The 24,023-nt window shown below is 44.5% G+C and overlaps 1 protein-coding gene across 1 annotated transcript in view; it reads right to left on the bottom strand.

The window, feature by feature from the left end:
* The window catches only part of LOC147613901 (sterol 3-beta-glucosyltransferase UGT80A2-like), a 128,765-nt gene extending 112,818 nt beyond the window's left edge, over positions 1–15,947 (bottom strand). The window contains exons 1-2 of the mRNA XM_086781906.1: positions 15,672–15,947; positions 13,847–15,146 (exon numbers count right to left, since the gene is read on the bottom strand). Coding sequence (XP_086638032.1) covers positions 13,847–15,023 — 1,177 coding nt within the window. The 5' untranslated portion in view covers positions 15,024–15,146; positions 15,672–15,947. The remainder of the gene's footprint in view (positions 1–13,846; positions 15,147–15,671) is intronic.
* Positions 15,948–24,023: the final 8,076 nt, after the last annotated feature.

Raw genomic sequence — 24,023 nt, 5'->3', positions numbered from 1 at the left:
CCAGATATTTCAACAAAGAGCACAAAGTTCACTTTCAGGACAGCCAGCCAACAGATCTAGTAGCCTAACAGCCTTGCAAAGCTTTCATGCTTCAAATTCAAAGTGCAGCCCACAGAAATGCTGTATTTCTTAGCCCCATTTGAGTGCACAATAAGAAATTCAGTAACAACCATAATTTAAAACCTTTTCAATGTTTGCTCCTATCAATAAAGAAATTCTCCACCAAAGCAGGGAGGGCAGGGAAAGAAACATGTACACAAAGGAAAAGAGAGAGGGAAAAAAGGGGCCAAGAGGTGGCCGGGTGAAACACCCCAAGCAAGAGTTCCACTTACATGCGTGTCCACCCAAGACCGATACTCACAATTGATAGCCCAAGAAGCACATCCAAGCAATTGCAATCCACATACGAAAGCACCATAAATGTACACGTGTCTACGAGAACATAGGTGGGTTCGGCCAGCACTCGCCACTTAACCATAGGCTCCAAACCAAGTATATGGTAAGCCACCCCCGAGCTAGAGACCAAAGCAACCCCAGCGTAGCCCGCACCCTCAAGGCCAACGCATCCCATACCATGCAACCCCCGTCCTCGCGATTTCTCACTGGTGCGGCTAGCCAGAAGTTGGGTTCCTTCGGAGGCCCCTCTCCCAAGGTATAGTTCCACCAATGAACTCTCCCACAAATGAGCCACAAAAAACTATATCGCCCTATAACCAGTTCACACTAAGTAAACCAAGCAGTCGGCCTCTGTACTAGCCTCATTATGTCCAAACATGGGACATAATACCGGGTGTGTTTTGTGATGGGCGGCCTTTGAGACCTTGTGAGGGTGTGTTTGCAATCTTTCATCTGTATGATGTTCAAACTGACTTGAGTGATCAGGTTAGCATCGGTCTAATGCCAAGTAGGGGATGGGAGGTTGTGATGGGCCTTTGAGACCTAGTGAGGGTGGGTTTACAATCTCTCATCTTTTTTTTTTTTCCGAGAAAAGATCCTTTCATTAGTTATAAAAATAACGCCCACTGGGCTACAAAACCCCTCTCTTGCTCATAAGAAGGCAGAGCAGAGATGCAATCAAGTCAGCTAGGGAGACTCTCCCTAGGTGCAAAAAAGTGCAAATACAAGTACAAATAACTGAGAGGCTATATCATACAATAGGAGGGGGGAAAATCCAAACAGGTGGCTTGTAGTGCCATCGGAGGGTACCCGCGTGTAGAGTATAGAAGGGGCCGCTGCGCCAAGTGGTGTGGAAGGCCTAGCGCCGCAAGATCGCTCGATCCGAGTCGCCCCGGATGCGGTCATACTGTCCTTGCAGGGTGTGAATCAACTCCTGCCAGATACTCCGAGCAGTCTCTGCTGGTGGCTCCAGTCTCCCCTCAAAGGCCCTGAAACAACAGGCTCTCCAGGTGAACCATATGGTGAGGCTACTGAGGAGCTCCCATCATAGATCCCTCTCCTGTGTCCAGCCGGCGGACGAGAAATTGTTGCCATATATATATAGGCAGTGATGTGTGTGAACACACTTAGGACCGCCGGGGCACTTTTTCCCTCTTTAGGAGGTTTTTTCCCCCGGCTTGTATATACGCCCATCCTTCTAGGGCTAACTTATCTTTTGTACATTGACACAATCTAATACACTTTGTGTTGTGTGCATTCTTGCTTCTTCTTCTCCAAGCTTTGTGTGCTTTCCTGCAACCCTAATTCCAACAATTGGTATCTTCCAGGGCTACACCACCACCACCCTCCGACTCACGTTCTCCGTTTGAGGTGAGCTTTCACGAGCGCTTGCAGGTCCCTATACTCTGTAGGTAAGCCCGTGGAGCTTTGCGTTCTCAGAAATTGCATCTGAGATCGTTTCGGGCTCCGTTTTTGCATTTCAAGTTCTGCACAAGTGTTTTCGTCATTTTCTGCAGAAATTTCGACAGTGCAGTTTTTTGCAAAACAGGCATACGTATTCTATTGTGGACCGTGCTACATAGCACGAGTTGTTCTCTGTTCAGTCTTTGCTTCATTACAGGTAGCTTTTGCATCAGTTTCAGTCAGTGGCCATGGCTGATAACAGTAATGATGTATTTCGCATGTTGTCTGCTGAAGACAAACTGGATGGAGACAACAACTACCCACTTTGGGCATACATGATGCAGCATGTTTTGGTTGCAAAAGGAGTGTGGAACATTGTGCAGGGTATGGATGTACGTCCAGGTTCTGTGGATGTAGGATCTGTTGAGGATGTTGCAGGTTCTAGCAGCTCTACTGTTGCTACTGTTTTACCCACTGCTGAACAAGCTCGTTGGGATGGTAAAGATGCGCAGGCTCATGCCTTGATTGCACTTTCTGTCAAACGTAACATCACCCCACATATTCGTTCAACTAAAACAACAAAACAGGCTTGGAATATTCTAGCTGGTTTGTATGCAGGTCGTAACGAGGCAAAAATCTCTTACCTGCGTAAAGAGCTGGAATTGAAGATTATGCAGGAAGATGATGACATGAATGTTTTTCTTGTTGCGATTAAAGATCTCAAAGAACAGTTGATTTCTGCAGGTGAGATTATTCCTGATCATTCTCTTGTGCAGACTGTTCTTGATGCTTTACCTGAGACATATCAGACTTTTGCTTCCACGTGGAGACTTCTTACTGAGGACAGACCTGATGCTGTCAAGTATGATACTTTAGTCAACAAGCTCTTGCAAGAAGCGCAGTCCAGGCAAAACAGGGCCAGGCAGCGTGCAGTTGATCAAGCATTTATTGCTGCCCAACAGCAGAAAAGAAGTGGTAAGGCAGCCCCTTCCACTGTTTCTTCTCCTATTAGTAGGTCTGTAACTTCTTCTCCTTCCACAGGTAGCAACAATAAGTCTGAGAAGGCTCTTGATAAAGGCAAGAAAAAGACCAGGTGCAACTATTGTAAGGCAAATGATCATGTCATTAAGAATTGCCCTAAGCTAAAGGCTAAAGAGGCAAAGAAGAAAGAGTCAAATGCAGCCACAATAGCGGATGCTTCTACAAATGCAGATTCTGCAAATGTTGTGCAGGATACAGAATGGGTGTTTAGCATGTATTGCCAGTATGACCCATCTGTACATGATGCATGTTTGGCAGTTTCTGTTGACTCTCATGTTTGGTATTTTGACAGTGGTGCTACAAAGCACATTACCTCGCATCGTGATATGTTCACTTCTCTTGAGGCTGTCCCTAATGGGAATACTGTCACATGTGCCAATAATGCTTCTTACCCAGTGAAGGGCATTGGTAAAATTATGCTTACTGCTACAAATGGCAGCGCTTTCACACTTTCAGATGCTCTGTATGTGCCAGGGATAAAGAAGAATCTATTGTCTGTCTCTACGCTTGCTAGACTTGGACTTGTAGTCAAATTTGTGGATGACAGATGTACTGTACATGATTTGACTTCTGGTGATACGATTATTGTATCTGGCACCTTGTTTCGTGGGTTGTATAGGCTCAATTCTTATGACAAGTGTGTGGAAGATTCAGCAAATGCAGTTTCTGATGAAAAGGCAGTTTCAGATGCAAAACTATGGCATGCTCGTTTTGGTCATCTGAACTTTGCTAGTTTGCTGCGTTTGCAGAAATTTGATATGGTTGCTTCATTGCCCCCTCTTGAGACACCATTGAAACATATTTGTGAAGGCTATATTTTGGGCAAAATGCAGCGTTCTGCGTTTCCAAAGGATGGTTCTGTGCGGGCCAATCGCAAATTGCAACTTGTACATAGTGATGTATGTGGGCCTATGCAAACTCCGTCATTTGGTAAACACTTGTACTTCGTGACTTTCATTGATGATTACTCAAGGCATGCATGGGTATATCCACTGAAGGCAAAGTCCGAAGTGTTTTTGTGCTTCAAACAGTTTTTGCTTATGGTTGAAAATGTATCCAATTGTAATGTGGGCACCCTCCGTTCTGATCGAGGGGGGGAGTACATGTCTAAAGAGTTTGATGCATTTCTGGCTAGTCGTGGGATAAAAAACCAATGTACAGTGCCGTATACCCCTCAGCAAAATGGTGTTGCTGAGAGAAAAAACAGGTCACTTATGGAGATGGCACGATGTATGGTCAAGAGCCAAGCTTTGCCACATGCGTTTTGGCTTGAGGCTGTCATGTGTGTTGCATATGTACTCAACAGGTGTCCCACTAAGGCCTTGCAGTCTATTACTCCATATGAAGCTTGGCATGGCAGGAAGCCTTCTATTGGTCACTTGCGTGTCTTTGGTTGCTTGGCCTATGCTTTAGTGCCTGTGCAACAACGCAGAAAATTGGATGATAAGGCTGTCAAATGCATTTTTGTTGGCTACAGTGCTGAGAGCAAGGGTTACAGATTGTATCATCCACAATCAAAGCGTATCTTGATTAGTCGAGATGTTGTTTTTGTGGAAGATGCTGTGCAGCCTTTATTATCATGTACCAAAGAGACAGGTGTGAGCTCACGGGATGTATTTGATACATTGTTGCCTCTATTTACAGGTGGGAATTCAAATGTAAAACCTAATGAGGCAAATATTCAGCCTATACAGATTTCAAACGACATCATAGATCAGCCTATTTCTGATGCAGATTTACAGGATATAATTCATGAGGATAGGGCTGAAAATGAGCAGGCTAGAGGTATGCCTAAATGGCTGGTACAAACCTTGCGTGATAGTAAAATTGATGCACCTATGTCTAGTCGTACTCGTTCAGGTTTTCAGCATGCCTCTTATGCATCAGATTGTTATGCTTTGGCTGTGTCTAGTATGTGTGAAGAGGAAGAACCTCTTTCATTTGATGAGGCACAAAAATCAGAAAATTGGTTGGCGGCAATGCAAAGTGAATATGATGCTATAATGAAGAATGGTACATGGTCTTTGTGTGATTTGCCTATTGGTAAAAAGGCCATTGGATGTAAGTGGGTTTTTAAGTTGAAACGAAAGCTAGATGGCAGTGTTGATCGCTATAAAGCTAGACTTGTTGCAAAGGGTTATGCTCAAGAAAAGGGCATTGATTTTGATGAGACCTTTGCTCCCACTTGTCGTATGACTACCATTCGTAGCATTTGTGCATTGGCAGCTCATAATGGTTGGAATGTACATCAGCTGGACATAAAGACTGCGTTCTTGAATGGAGATTTGCATGAGGAGGTGTATGCATCGCAGCCTCGTGGTTTTGTTCAAAGAGGGCAGGAAAACAAAGTGTGCAGGTTGAAAAAGGCTTTATATGGTTTAAAGCAAGCTCCACGAGCTTGGTATGAAAAGATACATGCATATTTGACTGCACATGGTTTTCAGAATAGTTCAACAGAAAGCACTTTGTATGTTAAACGTGTGGATGATGTACATCTAATCATTGCTCTCTATGTCGATGACATGCTGCTCACAGAACCAAATGAGAGTCATATTGCTGATTTTAAGGCTGATTTGAATGCCTCTTTTGAAATGTCACATTTGGGGCATTTGCATCATTATTTGGGGGTACAATTTAAGCAGTGTGATGGAGGTATTACTTTGTGTCAGACAAAGTATATTGAGACATTGTTGCGGAGATTTGGCCTTGAAGACTGCAAGCGTATTACTACTCCAATGGAGACAGGTTTGAAGTTGAGCCTTCATGATGCTGGAGATCACTTTGATGTCACACTCTATCAGACAGCTGTTGGTTGCCTCATTTATGTATGCATTACGAGGCCGGACATTCAGTTTGCAATCTCACAGGGGAGCAGGTTTATGCATAGCCCAGGGTCTCAGCATTGGAAGGCAGTTAAACGCATCCTTCGCTACTTGAGTGGCACCATACATCTTGGGTTGTTTTATCCCAAGGGGGGATCGTTGCCGCCAGATTTACATGCTTTTTCAGACTCAGATTGGGCTGGTTGCTATGACACAAGAGTGTCCACAAGTGGTTTTTGTTTCATGCTCGGTAGCTCATGCATATCTTGGTTGAGCAAGAAGCAACCTACTGTGGCCACTTCTAGTTGTGAAGCTGAGTACAGGGCAGCTTTCACAGCTACGGTTGAGTGTGTGTGGCTCAGACGGCTTATGGCTGACTTGGGTGTTGGACAGGAGTCTGCCACCTCTATCTTCACTGACAGTCAGAGCGCATTGGCAGTTGCGAGAAACCCAGTTTTTCATGCTCGCACAAAGCACATTGAGGTGCATTATCACTATGTCAGGGAGAGACTCTCAGCAGGAGAGATCAGCTTGGCCTATGTGCCAACACAGGACAACCTCACCGATCTTTTCTCACAAAGGCGCTTCCTCATGAGAAGTTCGAAGCTTTCCGCAAAGCTTTGGGATTGCTCCCCTTTGTGGACTGATCTACTTCGGGCATGGCACTCCCCTATACATGAGTGCCAGCTCTCGTTCACACCATCACTCCTAGGGGGGATTTGTTGCCATATATATATAGGCAGTGATGTGTGTGAACACACTTAGGACCGCCGGGACACTTTTTCCCTCTTTAGGAGGTGTTTTCCCCCGGCTTGTATATACGCCCATCCTTCTAGGGCTAACTTATCTTTTGTACATTGACACAATCTAATACACTTTGTGTTGTGTGCATTCTTGCTTCTTCTTCTCCAAGCTTTGTGTGCTTTCCTGCAACCCTAATTCCAACAGAAATCCAGTGAAAGAACAAGGCGAGGCTGGCCCCGAATGAATCTGATGGCCTAGCTGTCCTGCTCCGACTCGTATCCCAGAGCAGGCCCTGACGAAGTCGACCACGCAATGGCTCCCCACGTATACATGCCCTCTGGAGAGAGGGGGCCAAAATGCGCAAAATCCTCAGCCAAATCTACTGCGCCTGTGGACAGTCCCATAGGCAATGTCGCTGTGTCTCCAATGGGTGGCCGCATCTGACGCAGGCCGACGGAAGACCACTGTAGACGAGCCAGGTGCCAACTGCAGAGCCCATGTGGGCAACCAGCCACTGGAAAGTCGAGATCCTGCGTGCCTGTTGGCTAGCCCAGAGCCTGGTCCAAAAATCCTCCAGGAACTCCTGTGAGAGTCCTTGTAGCCGCCAATGCTTCGATGCAGCTACAGAGACCATCCTCCTCGCAGTCAAAATATGCCTCCCCAGCCGAACAGTGTACTGGAAAAAGGTGATCTCTGTGGCCTCGGGGGACGCATAAGGATCATGCCACTCATACTCGCCAGGGTCCCACTGGAGCCAGGCCAAGGGACGCGCAGCATATGCCCATATGCGCCAATAAGAGTCCACATCTGCAGGGTCTGGATCAATATGCCACTTCCAAGAAGCGGCGGCCACTACCCGTATCCTCTGAAAGATGCACTCTGCAACCAAAGGCGACTCCGCCTCCACTCTCTGAAGTCTGCCCTCATCCTGTATCTCATAGTAGAGGCATCTACCATCCTCAGTGCAAGCTCTGACAGCAATCAGGATCTCCAACTGTGTAAAGGCTCCCATCCACCGCCGTGGGGCTGCTGGCTCGAAAGGCATGAACCACTCCTCAGTGAGTGCCTCCTGAATGTTATCCCTCATAATCAGCCCCCCTCTGAAGTGACTCAGCCTCTCCGCCTGGATCTCCTCCGGGAGGCTACAAAAGGCCTGCCAATCTCCAAAACTACGTGATGGGCCTGCCGCCAATGGTCCCCAGGCTAGACGAGGCCGAGAACCCAGCATATGACCATGATCTGTGCGTATCGCGGGGCTCCAGATGAGCGGCTGTCTGGCCCGCTCCTCATCACAAGTGGGAGGTCTCTAAGAAAGCCCCAATCTCAGCAGCTCCCAAGCTTGCAGGATGCTCAAGGCAAATCTGTCCTCCCATCCTCTACTGAGGCCTGTCCTCCTCATCTCTATGAAGATCCACCGTATCTCTGGTGCCCAAGTGTCCCCTGTTGGAGGAGCTCTAGCCTGCAGCCGCTGAAAAAGAAGCTCCTTCCAAGGCTCAGTGCTTGGAAGCAACCCCCGAACAATAAGCTTCCCCAACAAGGCTCTACTCTGATCAGCTGGATCTATAATGCCCAAGCTCCCCTAGGCCAGCGGAAGAGTGATAACTGCCCAAACAACCTTAGCCCGGGCCGGCTGACCATCCCGCCCAGACCAAAGAAAGTTCCTGATCAGCATCTGTACTACCTGGCTGATGCAACAGCTCGAGAAGATCCAGCAAGACGTGGTGTACCACATAGTCGCTAAAAGCACCTGATTTGTCACCACCACTCTCCCAGCCAAGGATAGCCGAGCTGTACTCCAATATAAAAGCTTCTCATGAATGCTCAGAAGAAGCGGGGCGATCTGTTGCTCAGGTGACAAATCAAGTCCAATCTGGCATCCCAAATACCGCACTGCTGTGCCAGGAGGAATCCATCTAAAACCCGGGTCTGGGCTTCATGACGGAGCGCGAGCGCTACTGATCCAAAAAGCCACTGTCTTGCACCAATTGATCAATGCTCCTGAAGCCACACCAAAAACCTGTAGCGACTGCTCTGTCCTCTGCAGATTGGCCACCTGGCCATGCAGAAACAATCCCGTGTCATTAGCAAACTCAGAATCGAGCAGGTCCTCACCCCGGACTGGAAGCTAGAGTCCTCTCAAACCAACCTCCTCTGCTGTCAGATACATGCTCATAGCCTCTGCAAAGAAGAGAAAAAGGAACGAGGCGAGAGGGCATCCCTGACGAACTGATCTGGTCAACTCAAAACTCGGCCCCCGTCCTCCTGCCATCAACACCTGGCTACGAGCTGTGGAGTATAGAGCCGCCACTCCTCGAATCCAGTCTGGCTCAAAACCCACGCGAAGCATAGTGCCCTCTAGGAAGCCCCAATCGACTCTATCGTATGCCTTCTCAAAATCGAGAAGCATCACGACCAAGTCCTCACCGAGAAATCTAGCTCGGGCCGTCGCCTCCCAAAAGGTGAAAATGTTGTCAAGGATACTGCGCTCCTTGACGAATCCTGTCTAGGTAGCATGAATCAACTCCCATAGGAAGGGCTGGATCCTCAAACTCAAGGCCCTTGCTAGGACCTTGTAGACAGTATTGAGGATCGTAATAGGCCTCCAATGCCGAATATCATCTTACACTCCCTCCCCCTTGGGGATAAGAAAGATCAAGCCCTCTGAAAAGCTCTGTGGCATCACCCCAGTGTCCAAAACATACTGAAAGCCCCTGCGGAGGCCTGCTGGCCCCAAAACATATCTCCGAATCCTGCTCTCACTCAAATGGTGCTCTTGCATCATCAGAATATCAATACTGCCCCCAACCAGGCATCTCTGAAGCTCCTGCCTCAAGCAACCACGATAACGTACATAGTGTGCGCCGCCAAGGCCCTGTACTGATCCTCATGGATGACCTGCTGAGGTGGAGGCTGTCTCAGCCATACGGCGGGCCTTCGCAAGCGGCTTGGATGGAGAGTAATCCCCATCCGAGCGGCTACGAATCTACCCACCCGGTGTGCTGCAAGAGTCTTGGACCAGGCGCCAATGGCTGTGTCCCATAGCGACTACCTCCCGCTCGGAGAGAGAAACCTCATGTATGCATACATAGCCAGGGTCTCGTGCTAGGTCTGCCACTATGCGAACCACCAAATGTCGAATCCCGGAGGCATCCGCACTCCCGGTATCAAAGAAATGTGCCAACTCCCAGAGTCGGCCTATCACATCTGTCATCTCCAAATCGCTCACATGGTGAGAAAACTCAACTGCCTGAGTCTTCAACATACTAAGAGCGAGATCCAGAGTCCACTCCCGGTCGCTAGTGCCGCAAAGAGGGAAGGAGAAGGCCACCGCTGAATCAAGTGCCTCCTCCCCTCGGGCCGGAGATATCACCACATGAACTCTGATGGGTGCTGGCTCATGGGGGCCCTCCGCTCCAAAAAGGCGTGTGAAGGAGTAGTCGAAAGCCTCCGAGCGCTGTCTAGTGTCGAGACTACTCAGCCGACTGTGGATAGAGGATATCCGTGAAGCACGAATCGGCATGGTAGGTCTCCTCTGTGGTGCTCGAGCAAGCGGTGCTCAGTGCCCGCCGGACTGCAGGTGAGCGCCAGGGAACTGCTAGTGCCTCCCGGGGAGCTGCGGCGAGCGGAGGGGGAGGAGGCGAAGGTAGAAGCGAGGCGGGAGGGGGGACAGGGGGAGGGGGAGGGGGAGGGCGAAGGGAGGGGGGTGCTGGCATCTCCTGATCCTCAGCCTGTGCTGGGGTCTCATCCTGGAGGGAAGCAAAGCTGTTCCTCACTGGAACCCAGTGATGCTGAGGCTGTGACTGCTGCTGCGTCAGTCTCTAGGCATGCTGCTGTGGCTGTCTCCCTCTACGGCGCCACTGTCCAAGCTGCCAATCCGAGGTCTCTGTGGGCTGAGCAGGTGTCCCAGAGGCTGCCTGCCGAGCCGCATCTGTGGGCGGGCCATCGGGGGTCTGCTGCTGCGGTGAAGGTCGGGGTCTCCTGCGAGGGCATCGATCCATCCCCCCCCCTATCCTAGGTACCTGAATGACCTTCAGAAGGGAGGAGATGTCAGGAACCAAAACTCTGACCGAAGGCAGGCCAGCTGCTCTAGCCACCACTGAAGCTGCTGAGGGCCAGTCTCAAGCACCGAGCCCACCAATGATCCTATCCTAGAAAGGAGCGGAGGTACTCACGACGAAGTCCAGGAAAGCAAACTGTAACATGGAATAGGCGCTCTCCCTGCTCGGCCGCTGCTGGGTCGAAACCATGCTGCCAAGGTCTGAAGAAGGCCCAAGCGCCCCTGATGTCAAGGGGACTCATGGCTAGGACCGGGGCCACGCTCTGGGCTGTCTCGAACTCAATCTGGTAGTGTCCGCGGGAACGTCCAGGATCTTGCCCACATCTGCAAAAAGGCGGGCCTGAAGAAGATCCCGGATCTCCCCTCTGCTGGGGCGGGTGCCAACTATACGGCAGATGGTGGAATGTGCCTGGAGGCGTTCCACCTCCGCGGCGAGGCTCGCTTCCTCTTCTGGCGAAAGAGAAAGCCTGATGGGGGTATCCTCAAGAGAGGGCGAGGGGGCTGCGGAAGAGTCCCTCTGAGGTGGGGCGGGAGGAGCCTCCATCAGAGTCTGAAGCTGAGTCGAGGGCGAAGCGATAAACGGGGGGTCCTGCAAGAGCCAAGCTGCACGAGAAAACGGAGCGGGGAGGGGAGGAGAGGGAAGGGCGGAAAAAAACAGAGGGGAAGGGGCGGAAGACAGAGGGGGGCGAAAAAAAAAAAGGAAGGGGGGGGGGAGCGGGGAACGAAAGGGGGGGCGGGGAAAGCGCGCAAGGGGGGGGGGGGAGGGCGGGGGAACGAAAGGCAGAGGCGGAGAAGGGGGGGGGGGCAGCGGGGAACGAAAAGGGGGGGCGGGGAAAGCGTGCAAGGGGGGGGAGGGCAGGGGTAGGCAGGGGGGGCGGGATGCGGAGGAAGAGGGGGAGCGCAGGGTGCGAAAGAGACGGGGGCAGGCGGGCAGGGGGCGACGGGCGAGACAAGGGAGGGCGGAGGGCACGAGACACACAGGGGCGCGGAGGGGGGGGTGCGAGCAGGCGGGGAGAGGCTAAATCACGAGGGCAGGGAGAAGGGGTGCGAGCAGGTGGCAGCTCGAGCAGGGTGAGGGGGCGAAGGCTTCAGCGAGCAGCTCTATTACAATCTCTCATCTTTATGATGTTCAAACTGTCTTGAGTGATCAGGTTAATGTCAATCTGATAAAATCATCAATTACTCGCATGCTGTTGCGTGCTGGCATCACAACGAAGTTACCCTGATCACTTAAAACATCAACTATAAGTGTAGGGATGTAGAAGGTGTACACATGTTAGGCTGCACTAAAGCATGGTTTTATAAAATTCTTTGAAGCACAAAACTGAGACTACACATTGATGAGGTAGAGAGGAAAGAGAAATGGTGGCAGATGACTTGATTTGTCCCTACTTTATCTACTGTATATTGCTGAAAGTTGACAATTCTACAACAAATCTTGCTAGATCCGCCAAGAACTAAATTGCTTACTGAACTCAAAAAGCATGGTTGTGATCAGAGCAAGAAAACCTTATGTGGTCATCTTCCAATTGCTAAAATTTGATGCAATAGGCAGCCTTGAATGATCTGTGTTGATTTCTATTGTCCAGGCTGAATCATTTGCTTGTCGTGACTGGTGTTCTCTTCCTTGGCTGCTCCAAAAGATGTATAGAAAGGGGAGAGAGCTGTTCTATTTAAAGATTTACAAATGTAGGCCAACTTGCATTCTTGCATTGATTGCAATCATAGTTGCATTAGTTGTTAGGAAGCCTACAGTTGCTCATTCCAAGCCCCTTACCTCACACTAACAGCCACTTTTGCATTCATTGCATTTACACCTGGGTTAGCTGGGTAAACAGTCAACAGTTTCTCATTTCAGGCAGCCTACCTCACACTAACAGCCTTTTTTGTCCCTTTATAGATCAGGGCTCATGTGCTAAGACGTTGTCTTGCATGACACAAGCATCAAATGAATGGAAATGATGAATAAGGCATCCACTCCTGCTTATCTTGAGGCAATGAGAAGGGCAATCACCCCTTTATAGATTATGGCTCATGTGCTAAAACACCACCTTGACTTGCAGCCTAGCATGACACATGAATCAAATGAATGGAAATGATGCATAAGGCGTCCACTCCTGCTTATCTTGAGGCAATGGGAAGGGCAATCATCCCCAATGCTCTGGCTGGCTCTGGATCTAAATCAGGGCCTGGACCAAATTTTAGTTCTCTCTATGACAAATTTGTTGCTGTTAATGCCAAAATCTGCTCCTTTCCTTGCTCCATGAATAAAATTAGCCCTGATTAAAGCCGAGGCCAGAAAACATTGCAGAGAATTGTATGAATTGAAATGAGAAGATATAGATGGAATGGGTTGAGGAAGATTTGAAAGCTTGATCGTCCGCTTAACAAGCCACTGTCTAATGTGGATCTGGACATTTCAGCTGCTGAAGGCTCTTCCTCAAGCATCATTAAATGGTGTTAATCATCTGCTTCATCATGTCTAACAATGCAAGTGGGGGGTTTTGTGGTGCTGGAATATCTCTGTCTGTGCTGCATTGGGAAGACGACATGATCCTAAACCACTAACAAGAACTGTAGAATCTAGATAACTTTATCGTGATAAAATAATCAAATTGATCACACTTTGGCCACATACATCATATGTCACAGATGATCATAAGTTAACTTGCTTTAGCATAAAATTTTAAACACCTTAAAAGGCACTGTCCAAGCACATCGGAAATGTGTCTTTGAAGGGTGTACATGCACACAAGCACAAGTTTACATGAACAAACAACTAGGTTGGTTCCAAAAAAAAATCTCTTAGCAGCTACTTGGAGCCAATGATGCAAAAGGAAAGGACCAATCCAATGAGCCAAAGCACAAGGACGCAAGGGTCTGTAGAGGTTGATGAGCTTTAGCAGCATATGAAGCAGGTTCATTGTTCCAGATGTCATGAGCAAAAGAATATCAAGTGGTTGTTCATGCTTCTCATAGATGCAGAACATGTGGACCAGATGAGCCAAAAAAATATCAAGTGGACTCCATGCTTCTCGTGGAAGCAGAATATGTGAACCAGTGGAAGTCCATGCTTCTCATAGATGCAGAACATGGAACATGTGAACCAGATGAGCCAAAAAATATCAAGTGGACTCCATGCTTCTTGTGGAAGCAGAACATGTGAACCAGATTAGTCTCATGGTGAAATCACTTCCGTTAAACACAAGCTACGCAAGACCAGGGGCACAAGGTACCCAGACAACACAAGGGGCACACAGTATCAGGCATATCATAATGGTTCTGTAAGAAACCAGAACTTAAAAATAGTTTTTATCTTGCCACAAAAAGAAATCAAGTAATAGTTTAATAAAGCAAAAATCACATGAGCAAGGAGGAATACCTGGTGAAACCTCTGTATAACTCTTTTGCAATTTCTCAAGCTCACTGGATACAATGGGGGATAATGGCTCAGCTTCTTCACACATTTCTTCTTCTAAAGGTGTCTCCATAGGCATCACTGCAGACACTGAAGTTAAAGTTCTCAACTCTACTGTTTCTGGACAGCGACTGCCCTCGCTCACAGGGGCATTGTCAACCTGTAAATTGGGATCTGATTTGCAAGTATGAACCGGACTAGGCATCAAGGTATTCATAGCAAGATCTCCTTCGTTTTCCAAAACAGTTATAGCTTGTTGAGAAGATGTTGAATGCATGCTATTTTCTCCTTCCGAATGAAATAGGAAGCCATTCATCTCATGGTCGCGTTTCTCTCGCAAACTACTTTGGTTCATTAGGGTTGTGCATTGTCTGTTTTCTCCATTTGCATTACCATTCATTTCCGTTGCCTCTTGATCCACTGCAAGCCCATTCTTTTCATCACCAGCATCAGCATCAGGTGAGTGTGTAGCCAATCCTACATCTCCACCTTGTTTGCTGGCCTGAGCCACCTGTACTGCAGGACCCTGAGCTAAACTTTCTGTTTCTTGCTCAGTGAGAGGTGTAACACTGTCCTTGTCATTACGATCTTCTGAAGCACTATTAAGCACGCTTTGACCACTCACTTCATTCCCAACCAAAGTAGCTGGTTCCACTCTAACAGCTGCCTGTTGGCTACAGCTGCTGATGTCATTACCCTCTTCAGTTCCGTATGATTCACCACCTGAGTCCCCCCTTACAGAAGTGCCCATCATGGCATCATCAGCATTTGCTTTGCCTGGAGAGTCCTCTCGTGCAGAAGAGCTCGGAAATGCATCAAGTCCATTGGGATGGTATGCTGCAGCATCAACTGATGCTTGCTGAGAAGAATCCGCGATTGAACTGGTGGAGGCTTGATCAATGGTTGCATGTGCCGGTGAAGATGGCTCAGAGAATGGTGATGAGGATGATGAGGATGACCCCGACGAAGATGGTGGGCCAGAAAGCTCCTTCTGGGAAGAAGGGGATGAGGCAAATGACTGGGGATGCGAGGGAGACGATGAGGTCGATGATGATGATGAAGGTGAAGATGGTGACGATGATGATGATGATAAAGAGCTTTGAGGACGTATTTCAGTTTCATGATCTTCCTGGTTTTCCATGTCGACAACAATGTGGAGAAGCTGTGATGGTTTTTTGCAAATCAGCTAGTGGCAAAAAATTGGTGGGAAATTGCAGACTGGCACGTGCAGATCAGCTCACTGCCTTTGATGCAAGGCTCTCAACTGGTGTGTTAAAAGATGGGTTAATTTACAAAAAAAGATAAATGATTCAAATACCATTTTTTAAATAATATAAATTATTTCACAAACCTGTTGTGTTTTTTATGGGTTTAATCACAAACTAAAAGATATTAGGGTTAAACCAAAATTTGTGTTTCCCTGATAATTTGCAATTACCCAAAAAAACGTATGGTAATTTGTGATAACTCCCAAAAAAAAGTAATTTTAGATCATTTTTAGGCAATTTTTGGGTAATTTGTAATTAATACGCAATTATATTTAGAATTACCCCCCAAAAAATGGGTAATTTGTGATTCCCCATTTTTGGGTAATTACCTTTAAAAACAAGATTTCCCTGGCAAGTTGTAATTACCTTTTTTTGTTAAAGCATAGCAGTAAGTCAAACCCTCCTCCCCTCCCCAAACACCACACACACAGACAAAACACCATTTCCCCCAAATCAAACAAGCAAGTGTGCCCGCATTTGACATTTAATCTTCCAAATTGTAAATTTAGATTAAATTTTACCTGGTTAAAGCCATTCAAGTCAGATGCTGCTGCAGAAATGGAGGTCCACAGATCGCCCAAGAAAATCGAGTGGAGAGAAAGAGAGCCGTGAAAACAACAGGAAAACTAGGGTTTCCACCCAGAGACGGCAAAGAGAGCTCCTCTCAACCATGAGTGCAGATTCGGAGAAGTGAGTGCTACCACTTACCTGGATTCCACGTGGGCTTGCCACATAGCACTACACACACACACACACACACACACACACACACACTATAGCCAATGAGATTATCAATATCAATATTGAATATTGATTACCATATTATGAAGTTTGATCCATTACACACAAACCCAAAGGCACTTTGGCAATTCTTAAGTTCCATGTATAAAATTTTCCAACTCCTATGAGGCACAAAAGCTAAAGCCATTTGCACTAAATCTTATTGTTTTTCCTAACTAGGATGAGGCAGCATGTGGGCCTGCTCACCACCCCATTAGGGTGCAGGCTGCCCACAATATGAAACCCCCTCGCACAGATTTGTGGACACTCCCAATGCTACCCTCTGCTCTGCCAACTCCTTGAATGTTCAACATGTCAAAAATCTTTGACACGAGAGGCTCGCATATGATTCATTCAAACTTGACCTAGTAAGAAGTATAAACTTGTAATCACAAGGCTTGATCTTAAATCTCAACTCTTAAATTAATGCTCTCCAGCTATAAATGCTTAATTGGCAAGGGTACACTCCCCTTTCATAGGTGTAATAATGAAGATGATGGAAATGGAAAGGGAACAAGGGGTGACTCCTATAATTATGTGGAGTTAGGTTCTACGAGATGCAAAACATACACTGCCAAGAAGAAACAGACAAATATTTTGTTTGAAGGAGTAATACGAGAGTTGCTTATATCACACGTAACAACTTTGCTAATATGTTTTTCTTCCATGTTAACAAAATTATGGTCCCATTCACATGATGTAAGCAAGGCCTTCTTTGTTTAAAGTGCCGATGATCTACAAGAGTCACTTCGCATGTCTAACAATATATCCCGTATAAGGGCAACTTGAAAAAGACACTCTTATTTACTAAAGATCCTCTTTTGTTGCCTACGTAAATACTTTCTCAACATCTAGTCAAAGCCTAGAAGCACTTCAAGCAAGCAAGAAATATTTTCTTACCTCTCTTTGGTTCAACCGCGCCTCATTTTTTCTCTAAGTATTCACCTTTCAACTCTCTATATAATAATTAAAAAAGAATGGTCCCTTCTTTCATTTTTTCTCTAAGTATTCACCTTTCAACTCTCTATATTAAAAAAGAATGGTCCCTTCTTTCATATTTAATATGCAAAAATGTGATCCCTTCTTTCATTAATTGATCTTTCATTAATTGAAAAAGAGTTGTCCCTTCTTTCATAAGATTAAAACACATATTTTTCTCTTAAGTATTCATCTTTCAACTCTCTATATAGTAATTAAAATAGAATGGTCCCTTCTTTCATATTTAATATGCAAAAATGTGATCCCTTCTTTCATTAATTGAAAAAGAGTTGTCCCTTCTTTCATAAGATTAAAACACATATTTTTCTAGGTTTTTTATTGAGACCTCACCAGACTAGTAAGCATAATTTCTCTACATGAAAACATGGTGGGCAGAGAGTACATCTAGAGTTGTTATACATGAAAACATGGTGGGTAGAGAGTACATTGGAGTTGTTATACTAGGTCTTTTACATAGAGAATTATATTTTAGTTCATTTCTTAGTTTCAATCTCTGCATGCATCTTTTATATTCATGTGCACTTTCTAAAACTTTTAATGAGTCCTCTCTCTCTCTCTCTCTCTCTCTCTCTCTCTCTCTCTCTCAAACGGGTGTGTGGGTAAATAAACAAAATGGGCTAACCTTTCTAAAACTTTCAATGAGTCCTCTCTCTCTCTCTCTCTCTCTCTCTCTCTCTCTCTCTCTCTCTCTCTTCAAACGGGTGTGTGGGTAAATAAACAAAATGGTCTAACCTTTCTAAAACTTTTAATGAGTCCTCTCTCTCTCTCTCTCTCTCTCTCTCTCTCTCTCTCTCTCTCTCTCTCTCTCTCTCTCTCTCTCTCTCTCTTCAAACGGGTGTGTGGGTAAATAAACAAAATGGGCTAACCTTTCTATCACCCAATGTGTGGTAGATTGATTAGCTCATGGAGTTGTTATTCAACACGTCTTGTGTTCGAATCTCACTCCCATCGGATAGATCATATTTGGTCTCTTAGGATTGTTCCTATGACGTTAAAAGAGCTTCTTCTTCTTCTTCTTCTTCTTCTTCTTCCTCTCTCTCTCTCTCTCTCTCTCTCTCTCTCTCTCTCTCTCTCTCTCTCTCTCTCTCTCTCTTTGGTCTTCATTCTCATCCTCATGGTAAGGGGGTAGTTGTGCTTAGTAGATTAGAAGAACACCTACCTTTTGCCTGCCTTTCAGTCGAGATAATGGTAGGATATTCAATATGCTTAATAGAAAAGTCATATACCAACAAAGAGGATAATAGCTTTTGCAAATGAGTATTAATATTATGGTATAAGACAAGAATACCCAAAGGATGATATAGTGAGATTTTATGTAGGATTAATTATTTTTGGGTGCTATAAGCTTCTAGCCACCCTTGGGTTTTAAGTCAAAACTTTGTTTTGCAATTTCTAAAGGGAGGCAGGTGTGGAAGGCAATGGATATGGCAAAAGAAGTCCAAGAATCTCCCCCCCTATTATAAAAAATTATGGAATTTTGTAATACCCTACATCAAGAATGAAAGTTAAGGACCATTGGGTGTAGGGGATAAGAGTATGTAGTTGTGTTATCTGAGAGATATTTGGCACAAAATGAGGAGGAAGAAAATCTAGAAGCATAAAGATGTCTAGAGGCCGCTAGCAGGACCACGAGTTAAAGCTTAAATCTAACTCTATAAGGGATGCATTTTAAAACATGTTTTGCATATTTATTTCTGCATATGTACATTTTGATATATGTTGATTGTTTCTAGCATTCACTATATGGTGGTGTTGTATATAGTCACACGTGACTATTGTATGGACATTCTTACGAGTAATAGAAACTCTCTTGGCTAACTTATGTGAGAGAGAGGGAGAGAAAAAGAGAGAGTGAGAGCTTGAGAAAAATGTTTACATGAACGTATGGTGGTGTTGTATACAGTCACTTGTGACTATTGTATGGACACTCCTACAAGTAATAGAAACTCTCTTCGCTAACTTGTGTGAGAGAAGGGAGAGAAAGAGAGAGTGTGAGAGCTTGAGAGAAATGCTTACATTGTGCATTATACCTCTTTATTTCTTGCTCTATGTATGTGTGTGTGTGTGTGTGTGTGTGTGTGTGTGTAAGAGAGAGAGAGAGAGAGAGAGAGAGAGAGAGAGAGAGAGAGAGAAGGAGAGGGGGAGAGGGAGAGAAATGCTAACATTGTCCATTTTGCTTATTGATTTCTTGCTTCATGTGTGTGTGTGTGTGTGTGTGTGTGTGTGTGTGTGTGAGAGAGAGAGAGAGAGAGAGAGAGAGAGAGAGAGAGAGAGAGAGAGAGAGTTGTTTAGTGTTAAATGAATCACCATGGTAGTGTGGTTGAAATTATCACAATGTGAATCTATATACTTTCTATGTATATGAAATATAAACTTCTTATTTATATATCAAATATTGAAGAAAAAGAGAAAAAAATAACAACTAAGGTTGATTTTTAAAGTTACTACTACAATAGTACTAGAAACAACAATTCAAGTGAAACTTAACATCATAAAGTAAAAAATAAACTAAATATTGATATCAAGATAGGAGAAACGTACCTTGAGTTGATGAGTTGTTTGCTATTAAAGAAAAATAAAATTGGGAATGAATAAAAACGTTAACTATAACAAGTTCAATAATAAGTTTTACAATCCTCTAATAATATGGATCTGATCAAGAATTTTTTACTTGTCATCACTACCTTAAATCTAAGTTACCACCCAAGAAAGTAAGGGGATGCCTAATTACCACTATGTTTATAGCATGGCACTTGGGTGATTCCGAATATTCCATATGTAAGACATATGAATTTAGGGATGGTTGGAACTAAGTGTTAGATTTAATACTTATGTGTTGTTGTGTAATTTTAGCATGTGTTGCGAATGTGTAATGTGTTTGAATGGACAACTTGTAGGTTGGTGAGATTGACAAATTTTGTGCTCGTAAGCCGGTATGGATGGGACATGATGGTGGTGATTTGGCATGATCAATTACCGGGAAGGTTTTCCTTTTAGTATTTTGGGCATTGGCGGGATAGCCAATGATTTTGGTATTCTAGCCGTGGTATTTACTACGAGATATTTTTGTATTTTGTTAGCCGCCCACTTTTGTTATTAATAGGTGTGGACCTATTAATTTGGTTGCACGTGAACTAGCCCTTGGCAGTTTATATGAATTTTTCCTTGGTGATTTGGATAGGAAGGATTTATTTAAGCTTTTGGTAAAAGCAACTCCTATTTTTTGTAAAGGGCAAGCCCATGCAAGAGCGTGCAACTATTTTTGGCATTGGGCTATTTTTGTTAATAAAGACATAAATGCCCAAGGAGTGGGAGGATGTTGACACTTCTTGGGGGGGGGGTAGATTACACCCAATACTTGTCTTTTGTGTGGTGAAGTATATTTTTCAAGTGTTTTACATTCATCTTCTCATATTGATTTAATTTCTCTCTATTAAATTTATTTATTATTTGTGAGAATTTGGTTTAAGCTTGTACATGGAAATGACTACTGTTTCAGATAGTGCTAAGTTATCTGCTATACTATATCCCCGACGAATGATATTTATGTGTTCCATGATCTGACAAAAATGGATGTTCGGAGCGAAAACTCCAGTGTTTCTGATGGGAATCATAATGAAACATTCATCATGCTCACGTGTCCAAATCTTTGACCATTCGTCATCTTGTTGATTATTGATGATCCACAGTAATTGCTGAAATAGAGCGCCATTCCGTTTGGATAAAAAGGCTAGTCGACTACACTCTGACATGACTTGTAAGAGTTCCGAAGGTGGATAAGGGTCATGCGAAGATGTTCGGGTCATAATGCACAGACAAAAGAAATTTGGCAGTCAGAACTCCCCAATTTTGAGAATAGAGAATCCATGATAAACATCACTTTTTGTTGATATAGTCTTAAAACTACTTTTGTTCTCATTTAGGAGCTCTTTGATTGAATGTTAGATTGTAAATAAACAATAGACTGGTTGACTTTCAACATATCCAAAATTTAAATATAATATAAACATGAATAGTATCAATTCTAACAACCTTGATTGATAAAATGAGAACATGAATTTAATATTTCACTCTGTAACTCTCTCTTTAAGAATCAAAATAAAAAGTTTAAGTCTTAGGTGAGCTAATGTAAAATGACATTACTCGAAAAAGGTCATATGTGATGTCTTAAGGCCATAAAGAAGGTCTCTACACTAGGTAGGATTTTGGGTGTGTACAACCTTTCAAAGGAGGAGTTATGATCATGCACTTGTGTTAGTGGAGTTCCATGGGAACTCACATGTACACAAAGAGGACATGATAATAATTTCTAGTTGATCACTAGTTCAGAAGACTTTGAAACATCACTAGTTGATCCTTGAATGGTTATCATGAGGATTGTCCCCCTATAATTAAACTTGCCTAAAACTAGACTACTATCAAATTAAGTATTATTCTTTCTAGTAATGGACAAAATCTATGGGATAATTCCTCTAAATCTTATAAAAGTAACTTCAGAAGGTATATTTGGGGCTTGTGTCCCTCAAACTTGAAGAAGACAACCTTATGGTCATAATTTTCCAATTAACATACAAGTCTAAAGGAAAGTCTCTAATAGGTTTGCTCTTAGTGTCACATGATGGAAAATTCTATTAATTGTTCCACCATCTCTTGGTTTTAGTAGGTCTTAACTTATGCTTTCATAAGTGAAACTTAAAGTATATATCTATATAAGCTATTCAACACCCTCGCATGAGAATTATGCTTGAGGTTTTCGGCCACTTAAATTTTGACTCCATAACCTTTAAATTAGAACATGATTAAAAGTTGTAATTCTTAAATAACTAGGCTTTTAAAATCTCTTTTTTTTAATAACTATAAAAAACTAAAACTTTTGGCTTTGATTTGGTCAAAAACTAAATGTGCATGGAAGCACCCAGAGAAGACAAAAGTAAAGAAAAGATCCAGGAGGTAGCCCCAACGCAAGACAAAAGACAAGGCTGGCTTACTTTTTTTTAATAACTTAATAAATTTAAAGCTTTAACCAAAGCTTTAATAACTTAATAAATTTAAAGCTTTAACCAAAGCTTCTATTTATAATATAACACGGCATCCTCTCCTCCACCACGTGGCGGTTTTTTGAAAGGATGCCATGTCCTCTCTCCATGCATTATGCCGCTGCAAACCCATCAGTCTAGCGTTGTCTTGCAGTCTATCCAAAAAGCTCTGGATTTTATGCCACTGCCCTCTGCAGAGAGCAGAGGTTGCACAGAATTTACATGCGACAAAGTGTTGCCATATATATAGGCAGTGATGTGTGTGAACACACTTAGGACCGCCGGGGCACTTTTTCCCTCTTTAGGAGGTTTTTCCCCCCGGCTTGTATATACGCCCATGATTCTAGGGCTAACTAATCTTTTGTACATTGACACAATCTAATACACTGTGTGTTGTGTGCATTCTTGCTTCTTCTTCTCCAAGCTTTGTGTGCTTTCCTGCAACCCTAATTCCAACAATTGGTATCAGAGCAAGCATCGGCTCCCAGGGCTACACCGCCAGCACCCTCCGACTCACGTTCTCCGATTGAGGTGAGCTTTCACAAGCGCTTGCAGGTCTCTATACTCTGCAAATAAGCCCGTAGGGCTTAGCGTTCTCAGAAATCGCATCTGAGGTTGTTTCGGGCTCCGTTTTTGCATTGCAAGTTCTGCACAAGTGTTTTCGTCATTTTCTGTAGAAATTTCGACAGTGTAGTTTTTTGCAAAACAGGCATACGTATTCTATTGTGGACCGTGCTACATAGCACGAGTTGTTTTCTGTTCAGTCTTTGCTTCATTACAGGCAGCTTTTGCATCAGTTTCAGTCAGTGGCCATGGCTGATAACAGCAATGATGTATTTCGCATGTCTGCTGAAGACAAACTGGATGGAGACGGCAACTACCCACTTTGGGTATACATGATGCAGCATGTTTTGGTTGCAAAAGGAGTGTGGAACATTGTGCAGGGTATGGATGTACGTCCAGGTTCTGTGGATGTAGGATCTGTTGAGGATGTTGCAAGTTCTAGCAGCTCTACTGTTGTTGCTGTTTTACCCACTGCTGAACAAGCTCGTTGGGATGGTAAAGATGCGCAAGCTCATGCCTTGATTGCACTTTCTGTCAAACGTAACATCACCCCACATATTCGTTCAGCTAAAACAGCAAAACAGGCTTGGGATATTCTAGCTGGTTTGTATGCAGGTCGTAACGAGGCAAAAATCTCTTACCTGCATAAAGAGCTAGAATTGAAGATTATGCAAGAAGATGATGACATGAATGTTTTTCTTACTGAGATTAAAGATCTCAAAGAACAGTTGATTTCTACACGTGAGATTATCCTTGATCATTCTCTTGTGTAGACTGTTCTTGATGCTTTACCTGAGACATATCAGACTTTTGCTTCCATGTGGAGACTTCTTACTGAGGACAGACCTGATGCTGTCAAGTATGATACTTTAGTCAACAAGCTCTTGCAAGAAGCGCAGTCCAAGCAAAACAGGGCCAGGCAGCATGCAGTTGATCAAGCATTTATTGTTGCCCAGCAGTAGAGAAGAAGTGGTAAGGCAGCTCCTTCCACTGTTTCTTCTCCTATTAGTAGGTCTGTAACTTCTTCTCCTTCCACAGGTAGCAACAATAAGTCTGAGAAGGCTCTTGATAAAGGCAAGAAAAAGACCAGGTGCAACTATTGTAAGGCAAATGATCATGTCATTAAGAATTGCCCTAAGCTAAAGGCTAAAGAGGCAAAGAAGAAAGAGTCAAATGCAGCCACAATAGCGGATGCTTCTACAAATGCAAATTCTGCAAATGTTGTGCAGGATACAGAATGGGCGTTTAGCGTGTATTGCCAGTACGACCCATCTATACATGATGCATGTTTGGCAGTTTCTGTTGACTCTCATGTATGGTATTTTGACAGTGGTGCTACAAAGCACATTACCTCGCATCGTGATATGTTCACTTCTCTTGAGGCTGTCCCTAATGGGAATACTGTCACATGTGCCAATAATGCTTCTTACCCAGTGAAGGGCATTGGTAAAATTATGCTTACTGCTGCAAATGGCAGCGCTTTCACACTTTCAG

Source organism: Cibotium barometz, chromosome 43, assembly GCF_041138505.1.
Source record: "Cibotium barometz isolate CiBa-2024 chromosome 43, ASM4113850v1, whole genome shotgun sequence".
NCBI lineage: Eukaryota > Viridiplantae > Streptophyta > Polypodiopsida > Cyatheales > Cibotiaceae > Cibotium > Cibotium barometz.
This window is presented reverse-complemented; position numbering and strand designations above follow the sequence as displayed.